Source organism: Emydura macquarii, unplaced genomic scaffold (assembly GCF_026122565.2).
Source record: "Emydura macquarii macquarii isolate MOO-44397 ecotype Brisbane River unplaced genomic scaffold, CSIRO-AGI_Emac_v2 contig_1254, whole genome shotgun sequence".
NCBI classification, from domain to species: domain Eukaryota; kingdom Metazoa; phylum Chordata; order Testudines; family Chelidae; genus Emydura; species Emydura macquarii.
The window spans coordinates 1,220,782-1,234,443 of NW_027131391.1; the positions used below are offsets into that span (position 1 = coordinate 1,220,782).

Here is a 13,662-nt window from a genome sequence, read left to right on the forward strand (position 1 = left end):
GAAAGAAGCAGCAAAGTTCAGTCCTCCAGGTCAGGCTATTTCCATGAGGCCTCTCTAGGCCAGCATTTCTCAACCTTTTAAGTAGCAAGTGCCCCCTAACTTCTGAAAATGTTAATAAGTACCCCAACACTCAATTTTCCACTCTGAGAAATACAGTCTTTTCCCCCTTTACCGCTGGACGACTGTGTTTCTCGTAAAGCTGGAGAGTTCAGTGTTGTGTGGTTGTGGCAGATCACAAAACCTCCTGCTGTTTCTCCCCTCCTTTCCCCTCCCCTTCCTCCATAGAGGAGCAAAGGTCAACGCCAGCCAATCACTATGGCCTGATGGTGGGGTCCCGTGGTGTTCTCTTCACACAGGTGGGAACTTATGAGGTATGAGCAGGCACTTGTGGCCCAGAGTGGATAGCAGCACTCCCCATGGCCCAGAGATGGGAATGAAAACCCTAATGAGGACAGATAGTTTGTTGAACGCTTTGCTACCCCAGAAGAGGTTCATTCATTTTTTGACTGTGTTACCTGGGTGGAGGCTGAGCCACTGAAAAGCCACCTAGCAAGGTCGGCAACCTACAGGACCAGCCCGGAGTAGGAAAAGGATTGCAGTACCACAGCCAGCTGCTAGGAGGCATTCAAGCAGTGAGTGCCCCGTCACTGTGCGTCTCACCGTTGGCGTGATCCAGTCAACAGGAAGGCTGCAGTGGGATTGGATTAGGTCCCGTAAGCACATACAGAGCAACTTAATACTTTGCATTTCATTGCACTGCAGGTTCTTTATTGTTGAAAAATATGATCTTTTCAACAGCCTTGTGAAGCTGTCTCCAGACTCTTATGACTCTTAAATTTTTCATTTTAGGAGGCTTAACTTTCAGTTTTCTAGTGTCAAGAGATCTTAAATTACTTGAGAAAAGGAGGTGTAAACAAGTGGGGAATGAGCTACATACAGCACTGAACAGAAGCACAAATATTTCCCCAAAATATCTAATCAGTACAAAAAAATCTAGCTGTAACACCACATTTGGGTAAATTAGCTAAATGGTCCACTGTTTTGTTTGATTAATTTTAGTTTTGTAAGGAGATTAAGGAGGCCCCAGAAGGTAAGACACCCTGAAAGGGGAAGGAAACAAGACTTCAGAAAAATAAGATGGAGACCGTCTTTAAAAAAGTCAATTTCATATACAGAAAGTACAGATGATAAAGATGGCAACTGAAGGCATAAAAGCAAATAAAAACGTTATTAACTTGGACTAGGCTGGTGGCATCAAGTTGCTCTTTATCTTCGTTTTTTGACATTTAGATAGAAACCAGGGACTTTTGTAAAGCAAGGACATCTATGGGATAAGTTTCAGAATAAATTCATTTGTGAGAAAAGAAATGAAGAAAAAGGCATTCAACTGGAAATAAACACTCTTCTAATCTTCAACAAGCAGGAGCACAGATTATAAATCAGTAGATGTCCCCTTTTTAGTACAGGGTTCACATAGCAAGCCCTAGTTTACCTAGACAGTTTCAGAGCCCTTCAGACATGGCCACTTCCTTTCACAATCAAATTCAAGGAAAGTTTTTGTATTTTATTCATCCTTGGACTGGAGAAAAAAGCCAGGATACAAAACATTTTAAGATGTGGAGAGCAGAATGGTGAAACCAGGTAGAAGCCATATGCTTGGCCCACACGAAGATATTGTTGGAAACATAAATTAAACAGAGCACTGGGGGAGAGAGCTACAAGAGGTTAGACTAAGTTACAATGCAATTGAAAGGAAATGTTGGGAAGTAAATTTTTAGATCGAGCACTACAAATAGCTGCTGGCTATTATTAACACTTTCTATCTGGGGAAGAAAGTCAGTTTTCATAACAAACTAGGACTCTGTTCCTGTAAGAAGCCCCTCTGCATAGAGCTACTTGCAGGATTAGGGTCCCAGGACAAATACAATGTAATACATTAAACAATCCGTGCCTTTGATCAGCATTTAGTTGAGAGCTCCTCCTTTAATAAGGATTTAGTAAGAAGTTCTCTTAAACTGATTCCTATACAAAAACCCTAATCTAATCGCCAAACAATCCACATCACCAAAATATTTCCCCAAAAACTATAACAGAGAAGTATTATATTGTTGAAATTGCTTAGTTTTTTCCTATTGCAGTCTTTTCACCAGGCATTAGTGGTAAGACTTTTTCAATAGTACTTCACCCTAGAATCACAATTTCTTAAGTGAATTGAAATGAAAACTATTTTAAAATAATTAGAGATACTGAAATATTTACAGAGTTTTGTTTTTTGGGGTTTTTATAGGAAAGCTTGCCCTCTGTCTTCATCTTGGTTAGGAATCCACAAGATCTTTTTTCAGAAACAAAACAACATTTAAAACACTTATTTTATCAAATATGCTCAAAGAAAAAAGAACGGACATACTCTCTGGAGCCAGGCATAGGCTTGGCAGGTGAGAGGCAAGATTTCTCTACCTGATTGTATCAACATACCTCAATCTTGACGTGTAGTCGACCTGCCACTTCTGTCCTGGCCCTTCAACTACACCACAGCTATGCTGGTTTTGTTATGTTGACAAACATCTAATAGGGATCAGGATGAGACAGCCAAACATCTGACTTCTGACATAAGACAGGAATTCATCTCTGAGTTGATCACTAGTGTGTGAACACATTGTGCTACTGATCCCTGGTTTAAAAAAAATTGAAGAGGTTTAAGGACCTCCATTTCATCCATCTTGAATACTCAGCTTGTTCCCCCCTTACAGAGCTCTTCATTCAGATTTGGCCCCTCTGACATTTTGAAAGTTCATGGAGCCATGTTTGTGTCCCTTTCCTCAGCTGCCTCCCCCCCCTCCCCAAATCTTTAAGCCTGCAGATTTGGCTCTTTGACAAGTTACATACAAGTTGGTCTGATCTTCCGTTGTTCCAGAAACACAAACATGTATCCAAGACGGTGACAGGAAGAATATGCTCACCATTTATTCAGTCCAGGATAACATTGTGCACAGGTGTAAATTAATTTTTCATTATTAGCATTATTAATTTTTAAGATAACGTACTAATGAAAAGACAAGCAGATCTGGTTAAAAAGTTTTGAATGTAAAGTTTATTTTGAAAAAGATTTGACCTAAAGTTTGCAACAAGTTGTCAAGTTCCCAACATTTTATTTATTGCTTTGTTTTTTTCAAAAGTGTTTTTAGAATAAAATTTACATTTTAATTCACCATCAGACTAAACTGACCAGTCAAAACAAAAGTAGTTTACATTTTTTGGCCCCCTGCTTTATCTTTATTCCCTTTTTTACTGTGTAACTTGTGACTGAAGATTGACAGGGATGGACATAAATTTAATATACAGGTAGACTACCATAAGGACTCAGTGCAGAGATTGATCGAGGTGACACTGGATCTGCCAGGCCAAATCCCTTTGGGATTTTTCATGATGAACTTTTGACTGATCAGTTTTGTTGTGTGATGGATTTGAGAATTTTTTAAAAAGCCTATTTAAAGCTTTTTGTTTTCAGAGTAAGAAATTTAGAAAAAGGTTTGAAAAATTGTGAAGAGCCATTCTGTTTTGAAAACAGAAAAATTATATTGACATTTTCCATATCTGATTTTTTTTTCAACCAGTTCTACTTACAAGTTCAGGGAAAGCCACTATTGCAGTGAAATAGAGGCAAGATGCACTTCTTGTTAAATTACTGAGTTACAACAAAAACATATTGATAGATTGTGGGACAGTTAGAAAGCACCCACTAGGGCCTGATCTAACTCACTGAGCCAGCCTTTCCTCTAACTCCAGTGGGAATCAGATGGGACTCCAAATTTTCATCTGTATTGATCTGTACCCAATTTGGGAACCACATTTGCAGTAAAGATGGGATTTATGGGTTTGGTTTAGGCCCAATACCCACAAACCTTGGAACAGTTCAGCCAAACTGCAGCTGTTTATACATAGTTCCAGATAAAACAGCATTCACAAATGAGTTATCAGCCAATACGAATGAGGCCAAATCATATACCAGCCTACAGTTTCAACTGAAGTTTGCTTAGGCCTAGGATAGACCATAATTTTTAAACATTGTTGTAATAGTTTGCCTCTTTCACAACGACCATCCACATCCTGTCAGGAACTGATTAGTCTGAATAATGTTTAAACCAAGTTTAGTAATGGGGCTCAAAACCAAATGTGAAAAGGAACCAATGTGAAAAGGGCTACAATTACTTTGACTAGTTAAATCCTAGTTCAGTTTATTCATGATTGGATTATTCTCTTGTAACTATAGTAAATTTAAAGATTAGTCCTTGCATTTATGTGGTAGTGAACACTAGTGTCATTTAAACAACTGATTTTGTGGTCACTGCTAATGAATAGCCTCCACCCTAGACTGCTTATTTGTCTCATTCACCTATTATGTCTTTTATACTATAAAATCTTTGGGAAAGGAATTGTCATCTATGTTTTTACAGGGCCTAGCAGAACTGCTTGTGCCCTTTTGGTGCTCTGCAGTATAAGTGTTTAGTAATAAAACAAGCAATCTTAAAAAAAAAATGGAACTCAGATCATGAAAATGCATGGAGAAAGGAATGCCTATGAAAATTTAAGCATGGAGAAAGGAATGCCTTCAGCTCAACAAAAAATGCAGGAACAGGGTCAATCAACCCATGCAGATACTATGTTTTACTTTTCTAGAAAAACAAATCTGGGGACTTGGAGAAGTGAATGGATTTCTGTTTTAATTCATCTTGAACTTATAATACACTCCAGACTGCACTTCTCCAGATCAGATTAAGCCAGGTATTTGTTTCTCTTGGTATAGAGTATGTAACATGTATTTTTAATACATCTTGTCACCAAGGTTATCTGAGCACTGACCACACTTCATTAGCCGCAGACCCAACAGCATCCCTTAAAAACCCCCACAATTTTTTGCCAAAACAATTTTATAAAGTTCAATCTTATCTTTAGCTATTATAATCTTTTTGCATACAGTTGTGCACTGACACTTCACACTAATCCCCAGCGGGGAGCAGGGGATCACAGCAAGAGTAGGACTGTATAATAGCAATAGGCTGTAACAAGAGAAACCAGCAAGTCCATTCTCTAGCAAATGAATATTCAAGACCAGGATAATCCAATGTAAAGATGATAAATAAAATATACACCTTTATCAGACTATTTAAGGGTACCCATCACTATAGTGTCTAAATTCTTTAGGACAGGTGCTTTAAGTTGTGCTGCTAGCGCTAACATTCTGAGATAAATTCACATAAAATATCAGGAATTAAAGTTGCACACCCACCAGCCCTCATATATTACTTATATGCTATACACACTACTACGATCTACCCCTTTTAAACACTGCTGCTGAAAGCCAGTGATGGTGACAGAATGGTACTAAAAGCTAACTGGATCTCAGTTTGTAGTACTGCTCATCTGAGTCAATTAAATACACATTTTAATAGCTGTAAATCTTTATTTCACAAAATTAAGAAGAAAACATGGTAACATTGGCAAATCAAAGGCATACATACTAAATACAAATGCAGAATACATTGTTTTGTATAACACAAATGCCCAGATCCTTAGTGGAACTTGCAAAACTAAAAGCACACTGTTCCTCCAAAGTCTTTAACTTAAAATAGGATTGCCAACCTCTGAAGTCCCAATAATTACTGACTTTTGCCTTTTAAATTGGAACCAGGCTGCAGTCTAATTAAAAGACATTTTGGATTCCTCCTCTTTGCTTCCAAGTCTCAGATCCAACTGGAAGGGAAGTGGAGAAAAGATACTATTTTTTCCCCTCAGACTAGGTCAAATCTATGACACCATTATGCACTTAAAGCTCAGACATTTCTTGAAGCCTTTTCAGTTTTATCAATAGAACGTGTGGGTAAGTAAAAAGGGAAAGTGCTTTTTGCATAGAACTAGAATTGCTACCCCCACTCAACCCAACAACTGCAAGTGCAGTCAGTCATGTTTCAAATGCACACAGAAATAAATAAAAATTAGGAAAAATGCATGGAGAGGCCTTTTTAAATTCGATTTTCTGTTTTTAGGATTGTTAAAAGCCATGGAACATTCCAATTCTCTCTACAGCAGTTATGCCAACTGATAATATTACAAGCAGTGATGTCATTATCAAAGTTGTGGGCTGCTTTGTAAGCAAATATGATGCTTGTGATGCCAGACTGAAGAAGATGCCAGTAAAATTATCTTATTCTTTCTCAACACAGGGGTGAAGCAGGGTGGAGGTGGGATAAGTTTCCCACAGTGCTCTGCCAGTTATCTCAAACTGGAACTAAAGGTACCTCTTCTAAGGGTCAGAAGGTAGTTCTGTATTCCACTCCTTTTGGGTGGTGCCAATTAGTGTCATTCTGTGACTTCCTGATGTGAACACCTGTCCACTATTAACTGGATCACCAATTCACTTCGTGTAGACCAAACAACCTTCAGATCATCACTATTGACCTAAACTGGATTTGAACTGGCAATCTAGAGGAGAAATGCTCCATATCCCAATTAGCAGTCCCATACTTTTCTTTTATATTATCCAATGGGTTAAAAAAATGTCGGTTAAAAAAAGGGTTTTTTGGTCAAGCAAACTTTAGCAGATGAAATATAGAGGAGGTGCAGTTTTAAAAGTAAATCTACATAAAACTAGTAAGAATAGGTTGTAACAAACTTAACGTTTAATGATATACATATTTTAAAATATTTTGAAAACACTCATTGAACACTATCTAGTTTTTACATGTATAAGTTATTTAGATATGTTGTCATGCATATGTCCCCCATTTCCTGCAATGGCTCCAAGGTATTCACCTTAATTGTAAATACATATTTACCTGAAAGAAGTGAAGCAGAGACAGATGTTTTGTGAAGTAGAGTTTTGACAAAACATTAACTGTTCCTTTGTTGCCAATACAGTCTATCCTTTAAAATCTTGGTTCATGAACTGTATCTGACAGACTGTAAGGACTCCTTTGCAGCAATAACTTTCTAGTTACCATACAAACGCACTAAGTGCATACGATTACAATTATACATAGTTTCATTGGAAAGAGGATATGCACATAACTGTATGTTGCTTAATCACATTGGAGTCACAACAGTGATTTTTTAATCTTTTCCCTCCAAAAAATCCAGTTCATATTCTAATACTATATGCAAAATTCTTAGTTTAAAATTCAAAAGTATTAAAAAAGCACAACAAATCTAAACCTATGACGTTTCCTTTAGTTCATATAACAAATACAAACTATTTCTTCAAAAAATACTATTAAACCAAAGGATACTCCTCAGGTGAGAGCTTATATACCAAGTTTCAGCCAAGATTGAGTGATTTTGGCCACACTGCAAACCCCTGAATATGGGGATGACAATGGGAAATAAACTTAACCACAATAAGGATGCCAAAATATATTCTATAAGGGACTTATGCTACAATTGTTCTGTGCCTAGAACTGTCATTGAACCCACTAAATCTGTGTGCAACTCAAAGGCAGACTATGGCCCTATATGAATAATGATCAGGAACCTTTCAAGTGAAAAATAAATCACTTTAGCTGGAGAAAAATACAAAAGCATCCGGATCCCATAGCTAAGTATTATTCAAGTTTAAGTGTAGGGAACACTTCTAGTGGAAGGAAAAGAATTACATATATTTAATTCCCACAGACCAGGACAGTAATCTGGTCAAGATGAGTCTGCTGAAGATCTTCCAACCTAAAAGCTGGCAAGCCTGTAATACACAAGAGATAAGAGATCCACTTCAATATTCTGCTTAATGGTCAAGCCCTTCATACAAAATTACATATAAAAAGATCTTTTAAACCACTTAATCAGACTGAAGTAGTCAATTGTTCCCAGAGCCTAGCGTGCTGACCTTTTGACAGATATCAAATGTACTAAAGACTGACCTAGTTATTATAGCATAAAATTAAGAGCAGACAGTTGAATGAATTCTTAAAAATGTCCAGCAAACCCAGGTGAACTCTAACAATAGTTTTTATTCTAAATTAAACACAGCAGTTCATAACCTTTTCTACTACAGCAAACATCTCATCCTTTGGGTATAGGAACTCTCACTGAGAAACACAAGCGGAAAAACTAGGTGCCAATTGAAGAGCTTGAAATGATCTGACATATTTGGTCAATACATGTACACAGGCAAGAGGAAGCACAATGCATGCATGGTGTCACGTCTGGGGCACGGAGACGATTTAATTGCTTTCAAGTTCACATTAGCGTCCACTTTCACGGGGATTCATGCATAGCCACTCAGCCTGAGGCAAGGCACTGCAGCAGTAGCCAACGTGGTTTGGAGGAATACGAAATAAAAGTAGGAGTCAGTTAAAAATCGATCACATCAAGTCAAGAAGACCATAGAACAACTTAGGGACAAGCAATTTGTACAGGTATATTACCACTGTAATGCCCTTTTCCACAGATGGTCTACTTGGGGCTGTGTCTTGAATCAGGCAGGGAACAGCACCAGAAATGGACTATGGTTTTGACAATCTCGGAGCAAGCTGTGAAAGGGATGTCAGTTTGTCAGTGGACACGCAAAAACAGCGCTCTTAAGACAGCCACGAGCAAAACACGGCAGGTAAAACGAAATCTTGAAAAAGCATTCACTCCTATTTGTTAATGTAAAGCAGAGGTATGGTCAGAAAAATGTATACCTTAGTCAGAATTGCACAGCAACTAGAGATGCAGGAATAAAAGGTATTCTGTTCTACCTACAACACTATCAACAAAATTGGTGTCAGTTCCAGGTTTTTTATTGTCTGAAATGGTTGATGATAATGTTGAGGGGAAGGGAGTGGTGGGAAGGGCAGAGAGCGGAAATTTGATGTTGAGGTCACTGATAGGGAACAAATATGAAACACCAAAGAAATTTTGCTGTCACTTTGACACAACTGCTGAGGCATATCTTTATAACAACTGTTTAAACCACAGTTGTGTGTGCATCACTATATTAAACTTAGAGGGCCATATTCTGCTCTGTTCATAGGTGTAAAACAGGAGTAATGATTGAAGTCAGTGGAATTCATGTGGATTTACACCAGTTTAACAGCTGAATTTGGTTTGATTGCTTTGGCAAGTTAGAGACCTCTCAAAGCAAGTTGTATGACTTTTCAAGAGCACAGAAAGGCAGGGACATTTTATTAAATTGGAGACATCTTTCATTCTCTGATAAATGCTACATATAATTGGCAGAACAATGTTTAATATAAATGAGGCAAAGAACGATATTTTATTCTTTAACCAGGATATCAATACAACATTCTGGGTTGCCTCTCCATGGGCGTAGTTTCACTTAGAGGCTTTTGCTTACCATTTCTAGCAGGCTTCGTAGTGAAAAGTCATTATGAGATCCACTGAGTTACAGGGCCAAAGCGAATGGAGAAGTGTTTTCAGTTAAACATACTAAATACCTGAAAACCCAATCTGTTGCGACTCATCCATCCTGAAGTCACATCACCTTTTTATTGTTACTCTGGACATCAAAGAACTCTGGAGACCATCTGAATATTAAAAAATAAGTTATTTCTCTCTTGATGCCACTTTAAGGTAAAGAAAAAGCTTCAACAGGTCACTGAGTTCGCCGCTGATGTACCAGGAATATTAAACAAAAAAGACACACACCTGACGGGACACTGACATCTTTACATTCAGTGGAATGTGTTTCACTTAACATTATCCAGACAGCCAAATCTGCATAAACACATCGAAGCTCCATTTTGGTTACATGGGCATGAATAACACTGACCTACTAAAACACAGGCATTTGCAAGGCACATACTAAAATGCAATAAAAAAATCTACCCTATATTGTTTGGCCTTTTGAGTACATTTAGATACATTAAACATAACAAAAAGTCAAGTCAATCAGCAAGAAGCTTGCGCTCTACAATTTGTAACAAAATGGCCCTTTTAGGGTGAAGTATGAGTTGGAACCATACTGAAGTATATCATTTCTATCCAGAAGGATTACATAAGCCACTCTTCCAATTAGCAAAAGGAAAGATTTGTTGTTTCAGCCCTTCTGAACATTCTGTAGCAGGGTTCAGTTTGTTTTATTTCTTTCATCCCTTTCTTGAATATCCTTTCATTGTGCCAGAAGTACAGTATTATATTTGTAAAGGCTCAGATATGTCTCTAGGAAGTCTCTTTATGGAGCCACATGCGTCTTTCGAATGTGACTAAAATAACTGTGTACCATCAATACTAAGTATAATTTCAGATAAAAAACCCCAAAACAAAAACCACCAAAACAGACCATGGCAAGAAGCAATCTGTAGATTTCTTCATTTCTAATGAAGGTCTGTGTTTATTATTTTAAAAATTTCCATCTCTGCAGATTCTTAATGCCTCTGTCATGTTACCTAATTGGATATATTTGAAAAAAGTTTCCTTTTTATGGATGTTTACATGATCAATATTACTACAATTAATGACAGATTCCAGGCAAGTAACGTTCAGACACCAATTTGCAGAAAAATATCTCCATTAAAGAAAAAGGTTACTAGTGAATTTAGACTGAAGAGTGCTATCTTTTTAATTAGAAAAAATATTTGTCTTCAATCTTAATGTAATAAATAAAATGATGCAATTGTAAATAGACAACTTAAATTCACACGGATAAGAGAACAATCTCCTCTAGCATAAATGTGCAGAAATAGGATTCAGCAGGTTGTGAAAGCGATAAGGTACATTTCCAATTTATTTCTTTTCAAATCTTATAAAGATTTTATTTGACGTCAGTCCTGCAACCATCTTCTCTTGGGTGCTGAGGATCCTCAAGCCTGCTTACTCACAGCATGAGAATTTGAAACTACTTGTGGGGCTGCCTAACATTAGCCTTCCAATCTGTGAGGAAGTAGTCACCAGAAACAGCTTCTCTGGAAACTTCTCCAAGTGTCCTCTACATAGACTACATAGTCATTTACCAACATTTAATAAGCCCTTCCCCTGCCCTCATCACCTAAGAAATTTGTTTTAATCCTTCCACTACAGGCACTGATAAGAATTTAAGAGTTAGTTCAGCTTTATAATATAGGAGTTAAGAGGTGCTAGATCTGTTTAAATGTCAGAGGAATGCTGAAATGCTCACTTTTCAGATTGGTGGCAATCTTCAGGGCTCTAGCTATTCTGACTGGCTATATAGTTTTGATCTGAAAAAGTGTTTTCTCATTCCTGATGGCACTTCATAGTTGCCAAGCACAGCTGCATTCACTGAGTTAACATCTATTCATTCAAACTATCCATAAGAGTTCTAGGCACACAATAGGAATTAACAGAATCACTGTTTCTAACAGGGCAGTTGGTAGGTTAACTGTATTTATAAAAGTGGTCATTAAATGAAAGCTTCAGCTCAACATTAAAGATGGATTCTTTACTGTGGCTTAACTGTTACTAAATATCTAGGAAAGTAAGAGGCAGGAATACAACGGTAGGGTGAAGGCCTTCCCTTGGTGTGACAAGTACAGGATTACAAAGATCATTTTAACAGTACATGTCCAGTTTGCCACTAGAAATCTTTCTGAGCTCCTAATATCTTGCACAGTGCCCTGGAACTCCAGGGTCTACCAACTGAAGGATATTTAAGGCACTTGCATGAACTCTTCTGCCAGAGAGTTTTGCCATGTGAATTGAGGTGCATTTTAGGAGAATACAATCTGAGCAGACCAAAGCTTTTCATTCTTTCCTCATGAACATTAGTCTTTGTGATACAATATTCCAGACTGGAACAGGATTATATAAAAATGAATCCCTTTGCAATTCTCTTCAGAGCACGTTTTTACTTTTTTTCAGTCAGACCAGTATCTGCAAGATCCAAAAAAAAGTGTATATGGAACACTGCAAAGTTGGACTCTGAGGCAAACCATCCCATTACTGCCAACTACTGAAAACTATCTTCTGTGCAGAGGAGCTCCTTTCCTACTGGCATAATTATTCCACTGAAATCAGAGATACTGTATACTTGTATTGCTGTAAAGGAAAGCTCAACATTTCTATGTGTGCTATGCAAAGGAAGAAGAGGATAGAGAAGTTCTACAGAGTTAAATTCTTGATTAATCTCATCAGTTATAATGGAAGCACAGAAAATTATATGAAATGCAACTCCATCTAAGTACAGTATACTCTGCAAGACAGGAACTGTATGTGCTAGTCCTTAAAATCCATTAGATAAAGTTGGAAGCCACATTACTGTGTGACAGAGGTAGGCTTAAACAGAGCTTTATACTGAAGAGTTCTTCTGTGCCAGGTTTGTCCAGGTGTTGAGAGCACTCTTCAGCCTGTCAGAATAAAAGCTCCCTTCCCTAGAATATTGTGCACATTACAGAGGAGGAAAAATAATTAAGGCAGTAACTTCAGTTACTATTAAGAATTTTACTGCATTTAGGGAGCAGTGTATATATGGGTAGAATAGTCACCCAGACTCTGTGGTTTCTGATAGAAGAGAAAATTCATTATGATGCTGTTTCATCCTTTTCCTTCTCATAGTTTTAGCTGTACATTCAATCTTTTATACGCTATAGCATTAATGCACCTCAATCTCTCTTAAGGAGGAATGAAAACTTCAGGAAGTCTGACTGTAAAGGAAGTTCCTAGAAGTCCAGTCTTAGGCTACATAATTATTCTGGATAATTTAATACCATGGGATATGCCCAGCACACTGGTAGCAAGTTCTTGCTTCTAAACCATGTTTAAAGGTTTGTTGGCTGAAGCAGTTTGAGACAATCCACGATTGCATCACTGAAGGTCGAGGGACATGAATGTTGCCAGTTTTCAATGAAGCTGGAATTAACATTTCAGTCACGTTTCTGTCTGGCAGTTAGTGTTGGTTCCACTCTGCAAATCTTTGGGATTAACAGGGTTTCAGGTTTCAAAGTATTTGTAAATTGCTGTAACATACAGCATGACATTTTGCCAGTCTGGACGCTCAGTTCGCACCATTTCATTGATGTCCTGTCACAAAAAGAAGAAAGATCAAAATTAAAAAAGACCACTTTGCAAGTTCATGTCAATGTAGTGCTCATCAAAGCTGTAAAGCTCCCACTATGAGAAAGGCTTAAGGAAAGACATCTTCATTTTGCTCAGAACATCATTTGCAAAGTTCAGATGGTGAAAAGTACTCCACAACTTAAACCAGTTACCATCTCATTGAAAAAGCAACATTAATTTTGTGACCTGAAGTATGTGAATCCAGTATTAGAGTATACCTCAATTTTCTTCTCATCTAATACTGCTAACAATAAAAACAGTAAAGTTTTGAAATACTAAAGCCCCGATCCTGCAGTTAATGGCACGCAGACGGACTTCCGCATCCACACATGCGTTTTCAAGGCCTAGCTTAGTAACTGAAATGTAACTGCACAAAGGATGGAAGTTAACTTGCTCTCTAACATTCAACCTTTATACTTGTTAAATGTCACTTTACAACAGTATAGTGATCTCCAAGGTAGATTTTTAACTAGGAAAAATTAGCATTTATTACCAAATCTAGTAAAATATGTACTCTGAAGGAGAGGCAAAATGTGAGGTGTTAATGGCTACCTGACAAACTATGCTTGATCTCAAACTATTATAATTACTTGTATTGCACAATAAGTGTGTAAACTGATTTATAAACAAGTAATATGGATGTATCCTGCTCCATAAGCT

At 37.5% G+C, this 13,662-nt stretch overlaps 1 protein-coding gene across 8 annotated transcripts in view; it reads right to left on the bottom strand.

Moving 5' to 3' along the window:
• Positions 1 to 5,441: 5,441 nt before the first annotated feature.
• SPECC1L (sperm antigen with calponin homology and coiled-coil domains 1 like) overlaps positions 5,442 to 13,662 on the bottom strand; it is a 108,083-nt gene continuing 99,862 nt past the window's right edge. For 7 of the 8 annotated variants that reach the window (XM_067550015.1, XM_067550018.1, XM_067550014.1 and 4 more), the window contains one exon: positions 5,442 to 12,966. In XM_067550015.1, the coding sequence (XP_067406116.1) occupies positions 12,877 to 12,966 (90 nt within the window). In that variant the 3' untranslated portion in view covers positions 5,442 to 12,876. The remainder of the gene's footprint in view (positions 12,967 to 13,662) is intronic. The other variant, XR_010920208.1, reaches the window with a different exon arrangement.